At 35.8% G+C, this 21,991-nt stretch overlaps 3 protein-coding genes, 1 non-coding gene and 1 pseudogene across 5 annotated transcripts; 3 read left to right on the forward strand and 2 right to left on the reverse strand.

Moving 5' to 3' along the window:
* Window positions 1-967: 967 nt before the first annotated feature.
* LOC120206277 (probable N-acetyltransferase HLS1) lies at window positions 968-2,508 on the forward strand. The gene is made up of 2 exons (XM_039205978.1): window positions 968-1,239; window positions 1,327-2,508. The coding sequence occupies exons 1-2, from the start codon at window positions 1,066-1,068 to the stop codon at window positions 2,290-2,292; spliced, it is 1,140 nt and encodes a 379-aa protein (XP_039061909.1). The 5' UTR covers window positions 968-1,065; the 3' UTR covers window positions 2,293-2,508.
* Window positions 2,509-5,288: 2,780 nt separating this feature from the next.
* On the forward strand, window positions 5,289-6,999 carry LOC120206317 (zinc transporter 6, chloroplastic-like). The gene is made up of 3 exons (XM_039206003.1): window positions 5,289-6,026; window positions 6,602-6,922; window positions 6,954-6,999. The coding sequence occupies exons 1-2, from the start codon at window positions 5,364-5,366 to the stop codon at window positions 6,914-6,916; spliced, it is 978 nt and encodes a 325-aa protein (XP_039061934.1). The 5' UTR covers window positions 5,289-5,363; the 3' UTR covers window positions 6,917-6,922; window positions 6,954-6,999.
* A 275-nt stretch (window positions 7,000-7,274) lies between these two features.
* On the forward strand, window positions 7,275-7,348 carry TRNAI-UAU. The gene has a single exon. It is a non-coding gene; the product is annotated as a tRNA-Ile (tRNA).
* A 3,564-nt stretch (window positions 7,349-10,912) lies between these two features.
* On the reverse strand, window positions 10,913-11,877 carry LOC120206319 (annotated as a pseudogene).
* Window positions 11,878-12,777: 900 nt separating this feature from the next.
* On the reverse strand, window positions 12,778-21,991 carry LOC120206318 (6-phosphofructo-2-kinase/fructose-2,6-bisphosphatase-like). 2 transcript variants are annotated; one of them, XM_039206005.1, is made up of 23 exons: window positions 21,726-21,917; window positions 21,580-21,643; window positions 20,966-21,261; window positions 20,547-20,708; window positions 19,849-20,058; window positions 19,658-19,753; window positions 19,325-19,423; window positions 19,206-19,235; window positions 18,741-18,794; window positions 18,155-18,208; window positions 18,001-18,078; window positions 17,519-17,610; window positions 17,383-17,440; window positions 17,212-17,286; window positions 16,815-16,862; window positions 16,344-16,441; window positions 16,035-16,110; window positions 15,298-15,360; window positions 15,082-15,173; window positions 14,008-14,076; window positions 13,847-13,910; window positions 13,690-13,755; window positions 12,778-12,980 (listed from the first exon to the last, which is right to left on the reverse strand). In XM_039206005.1, the coding sequence occupies exons 1-23, from the start codon at window positions 21,915-21,917 to the stop codon at window positions 12,903-12,905; spliced, it is 2,214 nt and encodes a 737-aa protein (XP_039061936.1). In that variant the 3' UTR covers window positions 12,778-12,902. The 2 variants fall into 2 exon arrangements, with proteins under 2 accessions (XP_039061936.1, XP_039061937.1); XM_039206006.1 differs by lacking the exons at window positions 12,778-12,980; window positions 13,690-13,755; window positions 13,847-13,910; window positions 14,008-14,076 and adding an exon at window positions 14,079-14,103 and having other exon boundaries at window positions 21,726-21,991.

Raw genomic sequence — 21,991 nt, forward strand, 5'->3', positions numbered from 1 at the left:
ACCCGGACGAAAATCGATTGTGACACGTTTATTTAACTTAATAAACAAACGTTATATAAATAATTCGCGAACACTATGTTCATGTACATCCCTATACTTGGCCTTGTACACCCATTGATCAACACCAATTGAATGAATTTCTCCATCAATCGCTTGAAACATATGTGCATCCCTAGCAATTTCATAGAATGCTATAGGATCAGAATCTACAAAGAATGGAAAGTGAACCATCTCATCTGTGGAACACAAAAAATAGGATTTGATTTTAGTGTTCGGTCATTAGTTTTTAAAAAATTAAAGTTTTTTATAATATTTATATTTATAGTATATTTTCCTCTCATATGTAAATTATCGACATATGAGGACTTCAGATTTTGGTAAATTAAATTTTTAATTCAATCATATTTAGGGATCAAAACCATAACTTGACCTATAATTTTTTTAATAGTTTGAATGATCATAAAGTAATATATGTTTAGAATTTTTCTTAGTCATTGATAACATACATCCTATAAACATAGTTGTTTGAACTCGAAACATTTAGGGAGAATAAAACTCTCTTTTACCACTTGTATATTCTTGATAGGTTCGTAACCTATAATTTTGTTTATATTTACTCGAGTTGTATAAATTTTCATACAGTATAAGCATTGAAATCTAACAAGAGAGTTAAAGATGGATGATGACGAATGAATTAAGTTGCGCAACGACATAGAGAAAGTGGCGTGAGGTTGAGGTTATCCTAACGTGGTGGATGGGCTTTAAATTACATTTTAACAAAGCCGAAAAGCAGATAAAACGACAACACAACTCATCTCCTAACTATTATTATTAATCACCTTTTGTCTGCTCCATACACGTTATTGTTTCCAAAGGCCCTTTGCTTCATATCTCCCGAATCTCATGATTGACAACATTCCACAACCCCCCTCCCTTATAAATCATCACCACTTTCAGTTTGCAATCAAACAATACTCTATGGCTTGTATGTTCATATATATGTGCATAGTATGAAGCACTTGTGCTTTGTGTTCATGGTGGGAGTTTATAGAACAAGTTATTAGAATGGGATATGGGGACCTTATTATACGAAGCTATAACGCCCAGAAGGATAGAGTTCGAGTGGAAGATCTCGAGAGAAGATGTGAGGTAGGCCCAGCTGAGAGAGGGTTTCTCATCGCAGACACTTTGGGTGACCCCATTTGCAGAATCAAAAACAGTCCGGTTTACACTATGCTGGTACCACTCTTTTAATTTTATATGTATCATCGGATCGTAAGTAATGATTTATATTCGATGCACTGACGTCGTTTTATTGAATATTAGGTAGCCGAGCTGGGTAACCAGCTGGTTGGTGTCATCCAGGGGTCTATAAAGCTTGTAACACTTCATAAACCTCCCAAGAATCTAGCCAGGGTGGGGTATATCTTGGGTTTAAGGGTTGTGCCGCTTTATCGGCGACGAGGGATCGGGCTTAGGCTAGTGATCGAATTGGAAGAATGGTTCATTGCCAATGGTGTTGATTATGCATACATGGCTACGGAGAAAGACAATGAGGCCTCCTTCAAGCTTTTCGTGGACAAGCTAAGCTATGTTGAATTTCGGAAGCCGGCCATTCTTGTAAACCCCGTTAGCCGTCGGATTTTGAGGATATCGTCGAACTATGAATTCGAGAAGCTCAAGATTGAAGAAGCTGAATCCTTATACCGTAAATTCATGTCGTCGATGGAGTTCTTCCCGAACGATATAGGCAATATATTGAGAAACAAGCTAAGCTTGGGGACATGGGTGGCTTATCCGAGAGGTGAATCATGGGGGGCAACATTTCCTAGTAGTTGGGCAATGCTTAGTGTCTGGAACAGTGGGGAGCTTTTCAAGTTGAGGCTAGGGAATGCACCTTCATCTTGTTTAATGTACACACAAAGTTCACAATTGATGGAAACGCTTTTCCCGTGCTTTAAATTGCCGGCCATACCGGAGTTTTGGCAACCGTTCGGGTTCTATTTCGTGTACGGAGTGTATCGCGAAGGTCCGTTGTCGGGCAAGCTGGTGCGGACCCTGTGCCGACTCGTGCATAACATGGCTGCGAAGTCGAAGGATTGTAAGGTCATTGTCACGGAAGTAGGCGGTAGCGACACATCGAGGAATCACATCCCGCATTGGAAATTCTTATCGTGTCCGGAAGATTTGTGGTGCATAAAAGCCATGAAAAACGAAGAGAGGAGCAGCCTCATTGAAATGATGAAAACCCCACCAACAAGAACTCTTTTTGTTGACCCCAGAGAGGTATGAACTAAACAAAACCTGACCCCTCTTGTCTGCCCAACTTAAATGAACGTGAAATTATATTAACCCCAATTGACATGTGTATCTCAACTCCTGGTGGGGGCTTTTATCTTGTTGCTTTCACATGCTGACACAAAATCTCATAAGATTTCCTTAATTAGTTGCCACCCACACGGTGTCCTTTGCATGTTACTCATTTTTGCACCTCTTAAATTTCGGCTAATCAACTTATTATTATTCTTTAAAATTTTATAAATTTGTAAGATATGACGTTCTGACAACCTGAATGGTCCAATCTTGTCTCTTCCACCTTGTGTAAATATTTTATCTGGACCCTTCCTTAACATGCCACTATTAAAAGATTGAGAGTGATTCCCATTATTACGAAATAAAGCACAATAAATTCTTTAAACACTACCTTTGTGCTCTCTACGAAATTATACCACTTGACATTTCAAGCAAAACATTTCTGTTCCCCCCCCCCCAATTTACTTGCCAAACTCACTACTTTAAATACGCCATAATCATCCTCTATTTTCAGTAACCCTAGTTTATTCAAAAGGTACCATATTGGTTAGGTTTTAGATTTTAAAGCTCAATGTTGTAATACGCTTATAATATTTCAAACCCATGCGTACTCATAAAAATTTTGATAATAAAAGTTTATCAAGTGATCTCAGTAGTAAAATGGACTGTTGTTCTCCTCAAAAGTCATCAAAAGTCATGTGTTTGAGTAACTATATCCGCAGAATGTATATGCGTTGTCAATTGATTAAAAAATTCTAACAAATACTACCTTATAATCACCCCGAACTATTTAAAAAAATATCGATAATAATGATAATTAATAGTTTGCCGAATATTAATGTTTGTTATTATATAAAATGGTGGAATAAGACATTTTTTAATTTGGAGAGTCAATTATAAAAAAAAAAAAACCCAGTAATTTATCTATTAAATCATGTATGTCTATATGTGAAATATTCTTTAAAATATTATAAAAAAATATTTTTAATTTTAAAAGTCTAAATATTTTTTGTATTTGTTTTGAAAAGAGATTCATTGTTGTAATATAAAACCGTGCCTAGTATTTTTGCAAGATACCCACACATTTTTCTTTTGGATGCATAGCAGTTGATCACAATATTGCAGGCATAAATGTGTTGACCATAAATCGTCCATGGGTGATTCTTAAAATGAAAAATCTTCCTTGTGAAAGAATATTGGACCACAGATGGAGAATGAAATTCAATTAAAAATGGGTGATCCTAAGCTTCTGGTATTGATTGCAATCTCCGATTAAAGTCGTCCTTTGGGAGCAAAATTTTCTTGGGAAATAACATTTGATGATTGGATTAAACTGTTTCTTCATTCATTGTTGACATTAAGGGTGTGAATAACTTTAATGGCATTGGAATTTCTATATCCAATATGTATGTATGAAATTGGTGATCACATTATATAGAAAAACTGGCATCCCACACCACTGTTTTTTGAGTAGATACATCGTACAAGATGCTATCGATAATGGGCACTTGACGATGATACATTATTCAAGTTTTGAATTAGGTTTTGTTGGCGTGAATACTACGTATACTCAAGTCTGATTCGATCAAAATTTAGTAAATATTTGAGTTCTTCACAAATTGAAGCGAGTTTATATATTATTTTTAAAAACTCGCAAGCAACTCAATATATATATATATATATATATAGTATTTTTAATTTTTAAGTTAAATTATTAATAATATTAACATTTATGTATTATTATTTTTAAATGCAATACAAGATTTTCATGTACTTAAATTTCAGGTTTGAGCTCGAGTTTAAGCTTGAACCAAGTTCGAATTCGAGCTTCAATTGAGCTAAGTCTAAAAATATATTTTGAGTTCAAGTTTTTTGGAGCTCGGGTCAAATTTTAATTTTTCATTTCAAGTCGAGCTTGACAATTTAAAACTCGTAAACCTATGAATCAAACTCAATAATACTCGAGTTTCACTCGACTCGTATACAACCCTATATATGAGCAACTAAGCATTGGGAATGAACTGAATGGCTGAAGGTTAATGGTACATGATTTAGGGTTTAAATGATAGGTCTTGAGCCAGGCTTTTTCAGGGAGATGGGCCCATATTTGATTTTGGACTTCCCTTGGATTTTTGCAATTCAGGACAAACAATAATCATGGGCCGGAACTTGCTCGTATCTCCGCCTAGCGAGTGTGTGAGTACCTACGAATCTGCTCTACTAAAGCTGGTCCTATTAATCGGCTTTCAGTTCTAATAATCTCAAAGATCTAGTTGGATACAGCAGTGTGATGGTGCCAAATGTTGTTGGCTTTTAGTTATTGTATAGAAACCAATAGAAGTTTGATCTATCAAAGACATTATAAAAAGCAAAAAATAAAAATCATTTCAAGTCCCAACAGTTTAATTATTTTTCTCTTAGAATTTCTCTTTGTGTTTATTAAATAAAAATATTTAAATTATAAATTAAACATTATTTATTTACAATTTATAAATAACATATTAAATAAAAATATCAATTTATTTTTTAATTAAAACTATTTAATAATATTAATATAAATGATTGAAACTTAAGTAATCATATTTAATTGGTTAATCAAGTTGCTCATTTTTATTATCTTATTTCTTGAGTTCTAAATTCACTAAGAACACTCTCTCTAATTCCTCTAGAGTCCTAATTCCTCTACTCCCATGTAGGTAGGATTGAATTTAGAATTTTTTTAAAAAATTGATTGATAATATTAATAATAAAATCTAAATAATTAAATTAAATTATAATTTATAATTTAAACGAAATTGGAGATTAAATTAAGTGATATAAAATGAAATGATCGTAATAATTGACTGAGTAAATTACCCAGTAACAGAGACGGAGGAAAATTATGTCCTTATTGAAGTCAAGAGTCCAATTCTCGAAAGACATTGGGCCCCATGAACCCCACCACCCTCATCAAAGCTTTCCTCGTAGAGTAGGACCACAGCGCAATTTCCTCCACACCGTTCCACTTCCCTTTCTCTCCTCTTTTCACTACAGCTACGGTAGGCGTAGTCATGTCTTCGTGCGTGACGGACACGGCTCGAACCCTCGCCTGCAGGGACGGCGCGGCGGCGGCCCACCTCAAGCTTCTCTCGCTTTTAGTCATCTTCTTTTCCAGTATCATCGGCATATCTTCCCCCATCTTCCTAGCTCGTTATTTCCAAGGCAAACCTGTTTACGACAAGGCAATTCTGATAATCAAGTGCTTCGCTGCTGGCGTCATCCTTTCAACCTCCTTAGTCCACGTCCTTCCCGAAGCCTTCGCCGCCCTGTCGAACTGCCACGTGGCATCACGCCATCCGTGGAAAGACTTCCCTTTCGCCGGGCTGGTCACGTTGGTCGGGGCTCTTATGGCCCTCTTGGTGGACTTAACGGCGAGCTCTCACGTGCATCAGAGTCATGATAAGAAGCCGAGCGGAGAGTATTTGCCGGTGGCGGCGGCACAAGATGGAACGGTGGGAAAGAAAGCAGGGAGTGATTTGTCGAAGGAGGAAGCGGTGAAGCTGAAGCAGAAGCTGGTTTCACAAGTATTGGAGATTGGGATAATTTTTCATTCGGTGATAATCGGGGTGACGATGGGGATGTCGCAAAATCAATGTACGATTAGACCATTGGTTCTTGCACTCGCTTTTCACCAAATCTTTGAAGGCATGGGTCTCGGTGGCTGTATTGCTCAGGTAACCCTCTTCACTTCCCAATTTTTGCAAAGTTTTTTGCTGCTATTGACCAAACCAGAATGAGATTCCTTTCCAAGTTTAGAGTCTTATAGAACCATTAAACTTTTAGGGTATTTGCATTTTGGTAATTGAAATAAGAAAACTCCATCGAAGTTATTGTCGATAAGGAAAACTTTCATTCCGGTCACTTGACCATAGATTTGTGGGCATGCCACGTTAATTGTCGTTAAAAGATTTAACGGCTTAGTGATTTAAATAAAAGTTTTCCATGATATCAGTGACTCCGATGAAAGGTTTTCAATTACATTGTCCAAATTACAAACGCCCTAAAATTTCATTGACCATGAGTGTGGTTTGCCCAAAATTTTATAACAATTATATATGCATATTATATTACTTCATGCATCCTCTGAGTAATGTCATAACGTGCCGTTGTACAACATTAGTGCTATCAAGTGAATCCTAGAATGGATTTATTTGTACTTGTGTATATTTAATAGTAAGCAGGCAATTATATGTGTATATATATCATGATACTTGATGCATGCAGTGAGGAATGAGATTTGTGATTTCAGGCGGATTTCAAGATGGGAACAGTGGCATACATGTGCTTTATGTTTTCAGCGACGACGCCGATGGGAATAGTGTTGGGAATGATAGTATTTGCAGTGACGGGATACGACGACAACAACTCGAACGCATTGATAATGGAAGGGTTGTTGGGTTCAATGTCTTCGGGTATACTAATTTACATGGCTTTGGTGGATCTCATTGCCCTCGACTTCTTTCATAATGAACTCATGGCTTCCCACACCTGGTTGAAGAAGGCTTCATTCATTGCCCTTGCTCTTGGCTCTACTTCTATGTCTATCCTTGCACTCTGGGCTTGAATATTATTAGTCTTCTTTTTTCCCTTCGAAAATAAGTAAACGAAAATGTCAGTCACTAACCATAGCTACAAATACAGCTTTGCTGTTAGAAAATGATGGTTGTATTACATAATTATGCAGAAACGTCCATAATTTCATCAACATAGAGAATGAGAGGTGTTTGTGAGGGCAGCGTAACTAAGATCTTTGCCATATTTGTTTCCTACCTTCCCTATCTACGATTATAACTTTTATTATTTAAGGGTACTATATATTACAAGATAATCTAACAAAGTTGATACTGGCAGCAGTTGAAAGAAAAAAAATCAAAAATAAAGCTATATGGATAAATAATATAAATTTAAGGGCTTGAAGCATCGGTCCCGTAGCTCAGTGGGTTAGAGCGTTGGTCTTATGAGCCGAAGGTCGCGGGTTCGAGCCCCGCCGGGACCATTTGTTTTTAATTCTTGTGTTTTTGAAGCAGAGAAACAATCATGTTGAAAGGTGCTCAATAATAAATGGTCGCCCTCTCTGGCGCTTCAGTTTCTGTCTAATTTTGAATTTCTTTACGAAATAAATGAGATTGTTCATCATGAATTTTACAAATTTATCGGTTAAATTTTCAAGTTAGGTTATTTTATATTTTTTTTCTTCATCAAAATTGAAGTCTACAAGGCCAAACCAAATATCTGTTCCATGTTAATAACATGAATGGGGAAGACAGGCAACAACACGCCCGTGATAAAACACGGTATGGGCATTTCACCCGCCACCCAACACCTTAATTTATATTTCAACCTCCAAAATAATGAGTAACTATTATTATGGCCTCCTCCAAAATCTTTCAATGGGACTTCACCCGCACCAACACTCACTCTCACAGTCACACTCGAGCCCTTTTCCTCTTGCTGCTCTTTTTCTCCCTCGTTATTTTCATCACCATCTTTTCCCTATGTGCTCATAGGATTTTCGGCCGAGGTCTACTCTCGACCGCCGCCGATGCTATGATTAACACAACACCAGCTTCTTACCCAGGGCTCGACACTCGTACCATTAACAGTTTGCCCATCATTATGCACACCAAAAGTGAAGGCAAAGCACATGGCTGCATTAAAGAAACCGAGTGCTCTATCTGTCTAGGCGTATTCGAAGACGAAGAGATGGTGAAGATGTTGCCACCATGTAACCATGCGTATCATTCTCAGTGTGTTGATAAGTGGCTTGGTTCTCACTCAACCTGCCCTCTCTGTCGAGCTTCTTTGACTCCTATCACTTCTCCCTAAAAGCCAATTACAGAGAGTTAAGAGGAAATCATTTTCTTGTAACTGTAAAGAACGTTTTTTTATGGTGCGTAACCCTACTTGGATTGAGATTGCTTACCATTTTTATGTTGCAGTTTATCAATCTATTCTTCCGCTTTTAATTAAATGAAAAAAAAATAATTCACACGTTAATTATATTATGAAAAAGGGTAAACTACTTTAAATACCACTCACCTTTAGGCTCGGGCTTGTTTATGTCACCAAAGTTTCAATTTTATCAATTTTAACACTAACGTTTAAGTTTAATTGCAATTATGTCACTCCGCCGTTAATGGCTTAACGGTACGATGACATGGCATCTTCATGCCGTAATGTTGCTGACGTGACTCTCTCACCAAAACAATGTCTAAACCCTAAATTCCTAAAAATCCAAAAAATGCATAAACTTTAAATTGTAATCCCTAAAAATCATAAGATTCATTGTTAGGGAGCTTATGATTTTTTTAGTAATCCCTAAATTCATTCTAAAAATGAATCTTATGATTTTTAGGCATTACAATTTAGGGTTTATGATTTTTTGGTATTCCCTAAATTCATTCTAAAAAATGAATCTTATGATTGTTAAGGATTACAATTGAGAGTTTATGATTTTTTTGATAAACCCTAAATTCATTCTAAAAAATGAATCTTATGATTTTTAGAGATTACGATTAAGAGATTATGTTTTTGGTAATCCCTAAATTCATTCTAAAAAATGAATCTTACGATTTTTAGGGAATATGATTTAGAGTTTATGATTTTTTTTTTGGATTTTTAGGAATTTAGGAGATTTTTGAGATTTTCTGGAATTTAATGTGCTTTTTGAGAATTTTAATAATTTCATGGGTTTTTTAGAAAGTAACTTTTGGAATGCTGACTCGTGTTTTTAGAATTTTATAAAAAAAATTAAGTTGGCATAGTGGTTAAGCCTTAACCTTTGTTTCAAAAGATTTTGGGTTCAAATGCATTATTTACTAAATTTTCTCAAACAAAACTATGTTTTGGGAGAGGTATAATTGCAGTTAAACTTAAACGTTGGTGTTAAAATTGATAAAATTGAAACGTTGGTGGCATAAATGAGCCCTAGTCTAAAGGTGAATGGTATTTGAAGTAGTTTACCCTATATAAATTAATGTTTCAAAAGTAAACTTATCTCAATTGATATAATCACACAATTAGATGTTATTTGAGGTTAACACAGTTATCCAAAAATTATCTCTTTCAAAAATTAGCTTCTAGTAAATGTAAACTTAATTCATTATTGGCTTATCGTCTTTCGTTTAGAACTTGAATCATTTCCTGATAACATACTTCTTGATGTTATCATTGTTGGCTTTATACTTTTACTCCAAGGTGTCCTACAAGGACTTTGCACATTTATCTTTAACAAATAGGTCAAAGAGATCTTTAGTCATGTAACTTAACATATGATCGTTTACCATCCTACTGTTCTTGTCGAACTTTTCTTTGACAACGACATTGATAATGAGATCGGTGACAGAATCTACATTATCTTCAATTTCAAGCTGTTTGAACAAAATGAACATTCTCTTAGATCAGCATTAGTAATTGGTGCCATAAAGTGGCACGAGCTTAGAAGATTGAGGATGAACTTGTTCATGTTAATCAGCGTATCTTAATAGCGATAATGATTTACTTTTAAATTGTTAGAAATACATCTATAAAACGAATCTCTAGTATTGACCGAATAAATAAATTTAATAAATAAAATTAACATCTTAACTATATCGTAAAAGAATCATTGTCTTATAAGAAAAGGAACCAAATTATTGATAATTGTCGACTACTTTACCGGTTATTATATTCATTATATTTTAAACCATCAAATACCGATATGAGAGATTTTTTTTTTTTGAAGTTTAACTACAAAGTGGTGAAAAAAAAGTTAAGGTACCATGTTGAAGAAAACCGTCAAGTTTAGGGGCAAGTGATATATTAAGGCCAAGAAAAAAAGTTGACTGTGGAGGAAAAAAAGCAACCATACTGCCATAAGATATCATATTAATACCACTGTGAAAAAGAAGAGTACAATGAAGTGAATTCAATGGGCCTGAGGTGGACCAAATCCAACCATAGATTTGGATTTTCTAATAAATGTGTGCAGCAATTGTTTGACCATTTATGTCTCACACCACATGATTGATTTATAAGGAACAGCGTAATCCAAGACTTTTTGTCCCCATTACCAATTTAAAGTCACATTTTTTAGTAATCTGGGTAATATTATATGGGGAATAATTGTCAAGCATATGTAATTATTCTAATTTAAAATCTTAAAATAGAATAATATTTGCATGAACTGACTCAACTTACTGATTAAAAAAATTATTATTATTTTTAGAAATTATGAATTCGAACATTAGTGGTTGCAAGGGTGATTGAACGCTCATTGTTAAAAGGTTGAGAGTATTTAGAATAGATATTACTTTGTGATCAATTTAGTTTAATCTCAAAAATAAAAATAGAATAATATTTTTTGACCGAACATTCAGTAGATTTTTTACACCCACTTTTTTATTTACATTAATTTTGAGTTTAAATTATTTTCAGTTTAGATTTAAAGTTCGTAGTTGGCTTCAGTTTTGGGTTTTGAGTTTAGAAATTAGAAGTATAATTTATAGTTAAAAGTAGTGGTTGCACATAAATTTACAGAGTCGGGAATTGTAGCAGCAAATGATTAAAACCTAATAAAAAATGAAGATTGAAACGAGCGGAAATTATGAAGTCTTAACCCCCTGGATCAATGAGAAGCAGGAGAAAGATAGTAAACAAGTTTCCAAGATCTATACAAAAAGTGATGGGATTTATGAACATAAACATGAAAAATCACTCTATTCACCATTTCTCAAACTTGAAGCTCACTGGGGGTGATTGATGGGGGGAAAACTTTGCGCTCTGATCTGTTCCTACTCAGCATTCTCTTCAAAGAGAGTGTCAAAGAAGAAGATGATGGTGAAAGATTATCATTATCATCAATGGCGGCCGCACCAAAATCTGATGAACCACTAAGATTCTCACCATTCAATATCCCCCCCACTAAGTCTCCAACGAACTCGTTTGAGAATCCGTATCAGTGCCCAACACAGGAGCTCTGCAAAGGGGACAATTTGAGTGAGAGTTCAGCCACATATCAATGCATTCAACGTGGAAACCATGGCCACACTTGGGTAAGTTCCTTCCAACTTCATTATCCTCGAACAGGCTTAAACAAATCACACACTCCAACCCAAGCTTGCTGTGTTCTTCCACGTTGAAAACAAACAATGGAATCGATGAAATGACAGAGGAATCGAGACCCTTTGATGGGGTGGCAGGGAAAGTGGCGTCAAACGTGAAGGCGTGGAAATGGCGGAAGCGATCGGGGTGGAAGACTTGAGATAGGGAAGAAGAACGACTTCTGTAGCGAGCTTGAGCCAAGAACCATTTGGAGTAGACATGGAGGAGCAACACAAAGAGGATTACGAGAAGCAGAGAGATGATGGCAGCTAGTAATACATTGCCATCGTAGGAAGAAATGGAGCTGAGGAGGTGAGAAATTGGGTTCGAGGTCTGCTCTGTAGAGTCGATGGAGACTGCCATTTTTTCCCTTTTTGAAGATGGAGAGCTGAAACTGTGGAAAGTTGAATTATTGCAAGTAGTGAAGAAGAGAGTCTAAAGTGTGATGTTGATATGATAGAGATGGAAATGGAAATGGAAATGGGGGTTATTATTATATATGGTCACTAGTGACTGAGGATGAAGAATAAGAAATAAATGGAATTGGAATCTTCTGTAGGAAATGTTTACGTGAAAGTCAAGTTGTTTGTTGGGATGGGTGATTAAATCATGGAATTATGCCCTTTATATATATATATATATATATGATAACCCATCCTCATGTAATGTGTGTATTCGAGTCAAAATAAAATCCCACAATCCAAGGAGGAAATGAGAGAATAAAGGGGGTTTGGAAATGAAGGGCTCGTGAAGGCGACGGCAGTTGAGGAAATGGGTTATGGGATTCTTCATGTGATTGTTTTAGGGAACCCCAAGACACAGCATTTCTTTCTGACATTTCTCTTTACGATTCTACTAGGGAGTGAGGGGTCAATTTAGAAATGGATCGAGGTGAATAATAAGAGCAATCACCCTATTAAAAATTTTAAATTTTTTATATCTTCTATTGATAATCTGCTTTTACCCTTTAGAATGTTATAAGTTCACCCCTCCTAAAACATTTTAAAAGTTTATCCCATAACATAAGATCTTACCCCTGTTGCTGGATCAATTCATTTGATGATCAGAAGCCCCATGTGAATCCAACCAGACCGAGCTTCCCTTTTGACTCCTTATGTAGCTTTTGTGCCACTAGGAGTAGCCAGCCTCGTGACTTTTTAACCCAATCCCATCGCGACCAACCCATTCCTCCAATCCCATCACAAATGAGGAACCCTGTTTTAGTGAGGGCATCAATTAGATTAGACCCTTTCCACATAATACGAGAAGATTGCAAACTAGAAATTGTTGGAACAAAACTTACATATTTTATTTGAATCAATTACTATTATTGTTACAACAGATAGATTATTACTAATCTTATGTTTTTTTGACAAAGAATTGAAATACAATTAATGAAAAATTCATCTCAATGTTTTTGGACAAAGTCCCACTATGAAGAAAACCAAATCTCTTGAGGTGTGGTCAGGTCAATCCATTAGTTTATATCTTTTCTCCTGAACGCCCGTTACTCCCATTTGTATTTCTATGATAGTATGAAGCGGCACCTGCAATTTGGAACCATAGCAAAAGTAAAAACTCACAAAACAATGTTATCATTTCTGCCTTTTTAATTCTATTATCTAAAGACTACCCATGTCTTGTTAAACAACTTACACACTTTGTTTTTCTTGGAGTGCCCATATTTTCTCTTGTTAATTGGGTGGGTCGGGTTGATTTTGGACCAAGTTAATCTGACTCGGAACAATTTGGTTTTAAAATTTTCAAGTTTAGGGTCAATTAGGGTTTAGGTTAAAATTGAGTTGAGTTGGGTTTGGATTCAGGTTAATGAGGTTCGATTCAAAGTTAACAAGTGTACTCGTATCCAAAGCATATTCGAAAATGCATTTGGAGACATGAACCTCCAAAAACACCCGAACAAGTGGAATAACTTTCAAATGTTAAACAAACGGATGTTTGATTCATATGTATCAACATTCACATCTAAGTCCAAGCAACATAAGATCTAAAAGGTCAAAGTAGAGAGGCTAAGCCATGATTCTGCAAAACTTGCATATAAATTTCTTTCTACTTCCTGGATCAGAGATAATGTTCTATCTATGGATCAAAAAAGGAGAGAGAAAGGGGCATCATATCTTTCTTCATTCCAAAGACTAAGCCCCTCACATGCAGAAAGCATAGAGTGAAGCAATAGGATAATGTCATCCAAAATAAAAATAAGTCGAACCAATAATATCAACTATAGCTATTAGTTACCTCAATGTGAGGAATTTCTTGGAGGGGCCTATCAGCAAAATAAGCATATAATGCTCTCAATACAGCCTGAAAATGAAAGCAATAATAAAGCATTCAAGATTATTAATCAGAACATGAGAATTTATATAAAGCACAAGATTTTTCCATTAAATGTAACCTGGTGAGATATCACTACTACGGGTGCTCTCTGTCGTTCAAGCTCAATAATTACAGGTTCAAGCCTGCATTAATGTGGAAGATGAATTGAACCTCAAAAGTTTGAACGTAAAACATTATTTGCAAACAATTCAAAGGTCAGTATGTTGACACACTCTTCACCTTTGAATAACATCCAGGTAAGATTCTCCCCGAGGATACCGATATCTGAGCTTGTCTTTCTTGCGAGATCTATAAATAGGACATAATTACCCAAGACTGCAGTAAAATAATTACAAGTTTTGATTCAACACAAGCAGTGTTACAAGGACTCAGCATATTATAGCACCAAACCCCTTCTGGTTTAAGGTTTGGCACAACACCACACCTGTTCAAGTGCAGAATATGCATCTGCTACAGTAATGGCAATACTGAATTGGCAATGAAGCAAATAGCAGAAATGATGGATGATTGATGGGTTATATGAACATCAAACTAAAACAACCCAAACCATATATTGACGAAAAAAGAGCTACAAAATTGAGGAAATTATTTGTCTGGGAAGATATAAAGATGAGAAGGATGTGGTTGAAACTTGAAACCAGCTTTAGTGTAAACCAATTATTATCTCGCATGGTCACCTGCTTTTTACCTTCTTCCATTGCGTTTTGAATAGGTTTAGGCTTTCGTATTCTTTAACTTTCTTTAGAGAAGTAAAAGAAAAAAATTCCATTTACAATGTAACCCGGTTACATATGAGATAATGTAAACCCGTTTCAGTTACAAAGTACCATTAGGATATAAATGTCATTACCTTTAATATGATTAAAAAAATCCACCTAGATTATAAGCCTAAGTTTAGTTTTATAGAATTTATAAGACAATAATCCCAAAAGATAAAGCATTTTTGTTAGCCATTCAACTATTGAATGGTACATACCTTAAGAGGTTGGAACTATGGTGAATCTAGGTAATAGAAAATGAACCCTTAAACCACATCCTATTTCTGGACGCTCCTTAACCAACTAGGCCAATCCAATACTTTTTATGAAAGGAGTGTCGGACACTTGGATACATGCCCATATCCGACACCCATATGTTAATGAAAGTAACACAGAACACAAGCGCCTTCATACATCATGAATTTAGAAAGCCAACGATAAGAATAGTTTTATAATAACGTTGCATTCTCCTGCATTCAATTTTCTCAACCGGTGAGAAAAGAAATGTAGCACGAGGGTGATAAGGAAGACTTACTCGTACTCCTCTGGCATATTCTTCTTAATTTCTTCATAAGTCATTCCATCACACACACCAGCATTTATCTCATCAAGTGCACGCCATTGTATCTGTCAAAAGTGTGAAGAATTATACCTCTGTTAACATACCAATATATATTAATTTCAACTGCCATAATGGCTAGAATGTGAACAAAGGGACGGACAGGTTGCTTTATCATGGTTTCACACGCACCTTTGGAAATCCAACAATTGGACTTGCAGTCAGAATTGTTCTCTGGAGGGTGCTGGTCCAAATCTATTTTACAACAAATCACAAAAATTAAATAATGCTTACACATATTTTGTAACACAAAGCTTGATAAAGAATCAGTAATCTGAGCCTATTTCAGTGTTGAGGGCAACAGTGCATAATATATAGCATCCAAAGAAACAGCTTTCCATAAATCTATACAATTTCATTTACCAAAACCATGATGCCAAAATGTAGATCTTTGAGATACACTTGAATGATCTACAGTTTGAAAGCCTTTTGTTTTGGAAAATTATCTGATACACAGGCTTTGTAAACTAAAACTTTAGTTTACACAAGCCTGCCTATTTTACTGACATGTGTCCCTATTTAGGGTTTAGGGTTTTAGTTTAGAATTCAGTATTTAGGGTTTTAGATTTTAGATTTTAGATTTTAAAGTTCTAATAGGCAGGGTTGAGTGAAGTTTGCACAGCCTGTGTATCAAAAAATTACTCTTTTATTTTTCTTGAATTTAGATCAATGAACTAGCAAATGACACTATCTCCAGCTAAATAAATAACAGCCAACAGGCGATTACCCCTTAAGTATATAAGCAGGCTTACAAAAGTGAAGAATGACCAGGACATGGAACGGGACTATAACACTGAATTCTGTGAGAAAAGATTAACTTGCTTGGGTATAAATGTAAACAATATAGCATTGACCATGTTGGAGCTTACAGAAGCGGTCCTTTCATTTTTCAGTCGCTTCTCAACGAAGTTTGCTAGTTTCTTCATATAAATTTCTCCAGTATCACTGTTGCAACAGGAAAAGATATTCCTGGTAAGTTAAAACTGAACCAACAAGCACATTGAAATCACAACAATAATATTAATGATACGAGGATATCTCATCACATTCATGACAGGAAATTTAAACAAACATTGATTAACACCAGTATTCTGATAAAAGTTATCATGTCAAAAGAAAGACAAACAAATAGGAAAAAATTGCAACCACCTATGCCATAAAATAATCGGAAAGGCTACCTCAATACACTGTCACCACCAATTCTACCTCTAACATTATCACGACTCTCTCCATGCCTGGTTAGTAATATTGGACGAGGTGTGAGATGGGTGTTAACCTGCAAATCAGATTATGAAAATGTTAAATATAAACACTTAATTTATCACATGTAAATAATAAATGTCAACAGTTGTAGAATCTGATGTTACAACTCCTTCCATATCTTGGAACATAACCCAGTCACAAGTGCAGTTGCATAATGTTGTCAGATATAATTTCACCAGGATTTGATAACCATGATTTAAGCCATATCAAGAAGGAAAAAAATACTTCAACTCCAAATTTTTTAGAGCTCCAGTTCAAAAAAGCACCTTAGTCCTTCACCCAAAAAGGTTTTGCATCCAATATAACAACCAGGACAAACTGAGAAAAGGGTCTTAATAACTAGAATTAATTATGTGATTATAACTGAAGCTCACTGTGCACCATACCAAGAAGAAGACAATTCGTCCAGGAAGATAGCCACTGATGTTGTTAACCTGCATCCAGTAGACATTCAAATTCTTAGCTAATATTGCAAAACTATTGAATCGTCTTAAGAAATTCAGAAAGAGAGAGGGTAAACATTTAACAATTGAGACTTTAAGGAAAAAAGAAACAAAAGATATGCCAGAAAAAGCTTTAAGAACACCGATGCCATAATAATGACAACTTTCTCCAAATATTAGCCAAACAAGACAGAACCAAAACACACTACTTCTAACTACAAGCACAACAAGACAGGCTAGATACACCATTTAATGCGCACGATAACATTGATCCCACATGCACATGCATGAAGCACAAAAGCCATATAAATGATGATAAAGAAGAAGAATTGAACTGCACTTGTATTTGTCCACCATGCCCACTAGCCATATCAATCATTTTGATGTAAGACCCCTCGTCAACTGGTTCATACACCTAGTAACAATAAGCACAATTGTGCACCTTAGAACAGTAATGAGTATCCAAAACAAAAATGTTAACGTAGAACTACAAAAGCAATTCAGAAACTACCTTTTCATAATTAGCTAACCGGGTTATAAAGTCCCGTAATCCAGCTTCAAAATCTGGCCTGCAAAACGATATTGATAAGCAAGTCCAGAATTCTTCATCTGAGCTAGAAGCAAAAGGTTACTAATTAGAGCCTTACTCTTCTGCGTAGTCGGGACTTTGTTGTATTTTAAGACGAATATTTCTTTCAATAATCCTTTCATCATTGCATATTGTTTCTAGAAAAATAATCTACAATCAAAAGCAAATACAAATGCATTAGAAGATTAAAACTAGATGTAGTATATTTTGGAATAATCTTTGTATTGTATCATTAAGCAATACATCAGATGTACATTTGTCAATCATGATTTAAGTAAATATGCAGGATCGCGAGTCACACACGTTTCCCCTATTAGGAGGTATAAGCAGTCCTAACCAACCTAATTAAAATGCATTACGGCCACACGAGTACTTCAAGGATTATATAACCCAAGCAATCAGAAAAAGTAATGAGCCAGGCTCTATGGATATATTAGCTTTTTCTTTTCATCTGCAACATATCGCACATGCTCCACCAAACAACCATATTAGTTCTACTAGGATACAGGTAGCTGATTCCTAGTTCTGTAATGACAGTACCTTACAGTTTCCTTCAGCCATTTTCATCAGCATATTCCGTCTACTCCTGCTACTGTTAGTTGCATCAAATATTCCAACCTACATTTAAAAAGGGATCTAATGAAGTAAATTATTCAGCAGGAAAAGGGAAAATAATTGTCACAAAATAACTAACCTGGCCACCTTCTTGCATCCAGGCTATCATATCATCCATTGCCAGGGCTGCTACCTAGTAGCAAGTGACATATTAAAACTACGTGCAAAACAGAAGACTAATATGGTTAACATTAACCAATCATCAAAGAAAAACCAACTTCATTAGTAAAAGCATATTTTTCAATTGAAATTCCAGCCAAAAAGAGATGAAAACCAACTATTCACTAAGTGGAGAAATTAAATCATCCTGCCGATGGTGATGCATACCAAAAGTTTCTTTGGATCATGCAATTACTTCAACACTACCTCTTGTGACTTTTATACTTGTGGTATCTGCCAACAAATATTTGATTTACTAGACCTGCATATAGCAGGAAAAACTTTGCCAGCTTCTACTTAGGTGCCACAGAATGCTTCTTGAAAGTGTTTAATGACAAATGTTGCTTTTGAAAATATAATGAAATTCCAGATCTACAATCTTCTAAGGAGCACTAATACAGTAAATTGAATTCTTAAGAAGGCATCGATTTTTGCACTCAAAACAAGCAACACATTTTAGAGAGAGAGAGAGAGAGAGAGGAGAAAACTATTCCTCAGACACTCACCTCATTACGTGCCTCCATGCCTTCAGGATTGTCTGCTCGGAAAAAGTCAGCTGACTGCATGAAAGAGTGAATCACTGACCAAAAATCATTCGCAACAAGAAAAAAAGATTTGCACAACATTCCATTTTTTTTTTTTGATAGAAGTTGGAGGTCTCATTAAAAACTCCCTTCTTATTCGTTCACATACTTAAAGTATGTTAACGAACATTGGAAGGAAGAAAAGAGTACCTCAAATTTTATTGATAATAATACCCGATACAAAAGACACCACGGAATATCCTCTCATGGTGATGAACACCATTACAACAAACACCTTACACAACATTCCATTTCAATTATCAATTTATTAGATAAAGCCAAGAAAAGAAAATGAGTTTGTTAACGTGCAAAGCAAACAGCATAAATTTTACGAGCAGCATCACAGGAGATGCTCCCAGAATATGAACAAATGTGCTTAGATTTTACCTGGTTTGTACCATGTTTGAGTCGACGATACTGTTATGGCCAAAAAAAGATCCAAGTTATTCTTATTTCATTTGAAACAATTCAAAGCAAAGAGAGCATTCAAGTTAAAGTACAATAACCTTGCCAACATTAAAATGCTTAGTATCATGTCCCAACCAGCGAAGATATCGTGTGAGTTTAACAGCAGTAAAGGTCTTTCCCCGAGCTGGCAAACCAACCTAAGAGTCAAGCAACTAGTTAGCACTGCCTATTCTTAACAACTTTAGCTGATTCTCTTTCATGTAATTGGTAGAGTTCATACCAATATGATTCTATTTTAGGAATATGAAGGTCAACATTTTAAAGTCTAGATATCACCAATTTGACAACTAAATTATAGTAAAGGAGGTGAAAGATGATAAACTATAAATAAAAAACCATTGAAATATCCAATTACTTATGAAGAAGAATACCAGGACAAGAGCTAGATGTCTATCCTCCTTTGGTCCAAGCATCTGATCAGCTATAGCTGCAGCTGCAACAGCTCCAGCAGCTGCAGGCATTGAGTTCTAAAAATCCAAGGAAAAATGCAAATATAAGAATACCACCAGAAAGAGAGAACAAACATTCTTTACTAAGAAGAGGAAACATATGTCATCCAAACCTTATTTTGACTGTCCAGTTTAAGGTCAAAACTAAAAGCAGTTGAACTAGAAGATTTGACCATCCTGGGAGATCCAACACCCCTGTCCACGAAGAGTCCCCTGTGATTGTCTTGCTTTTGCAAAGGTGAAAAGGTTCCCACAGATTTTGATTCAACCATCCCAGATCCTGAAGAAACCTTAGAGGGATCCGGAATGGCAACCTCCATCTCCTATTAAAAAGTAAGTACACTGCATTAGATGCAAACTACTACAAAAATAATGGAGCTTGGTAAGCTTCATAAATAATCTCTGCCTATTAAGCGAGCAATCTAAGATACAATGTGATGAACAATTTGCTAGCAAATTTCTTGATGGGTGTACCTCTTATGCTTGCATGTTATTTAGAATTAAGATTTATGTTTACTAAACAATATGATTTAACATATTACACATCATGTAATACCCAAAAAAAAACTATGCTATACAGGATGGGGCATGAAAACAAGTCTAAACTTTTCCACACATAGGGAGAGTTAAGCATCCACGACCATGTCCATCCAAAGTGTCGGACATGGGCATTTCAAGAAAAATAAAGTGTCAGAGTAGCAGGACAAAATTGTGTGTCAACATCCTTAAACTGATAATATGTAAAAATCTTTTTCAAGGGTCATAGCACGATCTAGTTTATGCATTTGCATGATGGGTTACCAAGATAAACCTTTATAGTAGCAGTTCGATCACAACAACCCCCAGCGAAGGTTAGAGACCTTGGATTTTCTGCCAAATTGGCTGCATAAACCAGCCCAGAGTTTGCTGAAGTTGGTGGAGCAGGTACAACATAATGCTCAAGGTCAAGCTCCAAACTAGCTGAAAAGCCATTCTACACAGGAAACCACAGAACTTTTTTATGTCCAAGTACATTAATAAACATAAAGCTCAAGAATCAAGGTTAAGCTCCAATCAGCTGAAGAGCTATTCCAGTTCAACAAAATAACAACCATATTGGAACTTGGAGCAATAATTCAGAATTGATAATTTACAAGTGAAACAATCTTTTTCAATACATACCACGGATTGAATAGCATTTTTCTCTTAAAAATAAAATATTTAAGAGAACATGGGCCAAATAGAACATACCTCATGACCGGTCTCTGGAACTGCATCAATGCTAACATCAGGAATGCCACGAACAGTTGAAGGCCGGAGATTATCTTGATAAGCTCTCCAACTTGCAGCAAGATCAAAGGGTGAAACCCTGTCTGCTTTAATCAACACTCGATACTCAAGAACCTCCTCATTATCTAGCTTAAATAGTGCCAGTCTTGCATCCCCTTGTAAGGTACCCCCAATAAGCTGCCGGTTTGGACCCTCCTCAACAATACATGGAGTGTAACCATGCTTAGGCTTCAACAAGAACTTGAAATCCAAAGTTTCTACATTCAAACATGTAAAACACAAATAAGTAGAAATCCTCACAAAGCTTAAGCTGAACATATCACTTGCCAATAAATTCCTAAGATTCACTTTAGCTACTACTTCTGAAATCAAACGAAAACCAACAGAGCCTTAAAATTTTACATCAGAAAACACAAGAAACCTGATTCTTAAAAACGTAAAGGAGAACTAGTAGAATATACAGTATGCTATTTAATTTTCCCCAACGCTCGTATTCTATTTAATTTTCCAATCAAACAGACCATACCCAGAAATGGAGAACCAAAAAAGAGTGGAGCAACCCTAGCACACTTTACCGTGATTAGGGGGAACAACAAAGCTCAGTTCCCACATGGAAGTCGATTCTCGCTCCATTGAAAGCTATGAATATTTAAAAACAAAATTAGAAGATCGGAAAAAACAATTGCATGAATAGATTAAAGAAGAAAAGAGAGAAAATTACAGCTTTGGAGGAATCCCAGGAACCAACGAGAGGAACGGAACCATAAACATGAGGAATAAGGTCTCCTTTCTTCTTGTAATTCTCCATCTTCAACGAAACGTAAAGTTGACCGCCAGCTTGGTCAAGGCTCTCCTCTCGTTCTTCGCCTCCATGCAACCCTCCATCGGCGTTTCTCGATGCACCCGTCCCCATCCAATCTCCCTCCCCCTTAGCCTCCTTTTCCCCTCTTCTATAAAACAATAATTAAATAATTCAAATTTAATAGA

This window comes from Hibiscus syriacus, unplaced genomic scaffold (assembly GCF_006381635.1).
Source record: "Hibiscus syriacus cultivar Baekdansim isolate YM2019G1 unplaced genomic scaffold, ASM638163v2 tig00013680_pilon, whole genome shotgun sequence".
In the NCBI taxonomy this organism is placed as follows: Eukaryota; Viridiplantae; Streptophyta; class Magnoliopsida; order Malvales; family Malvaceae; genus Hibiscus; species Hibiscus syriacus.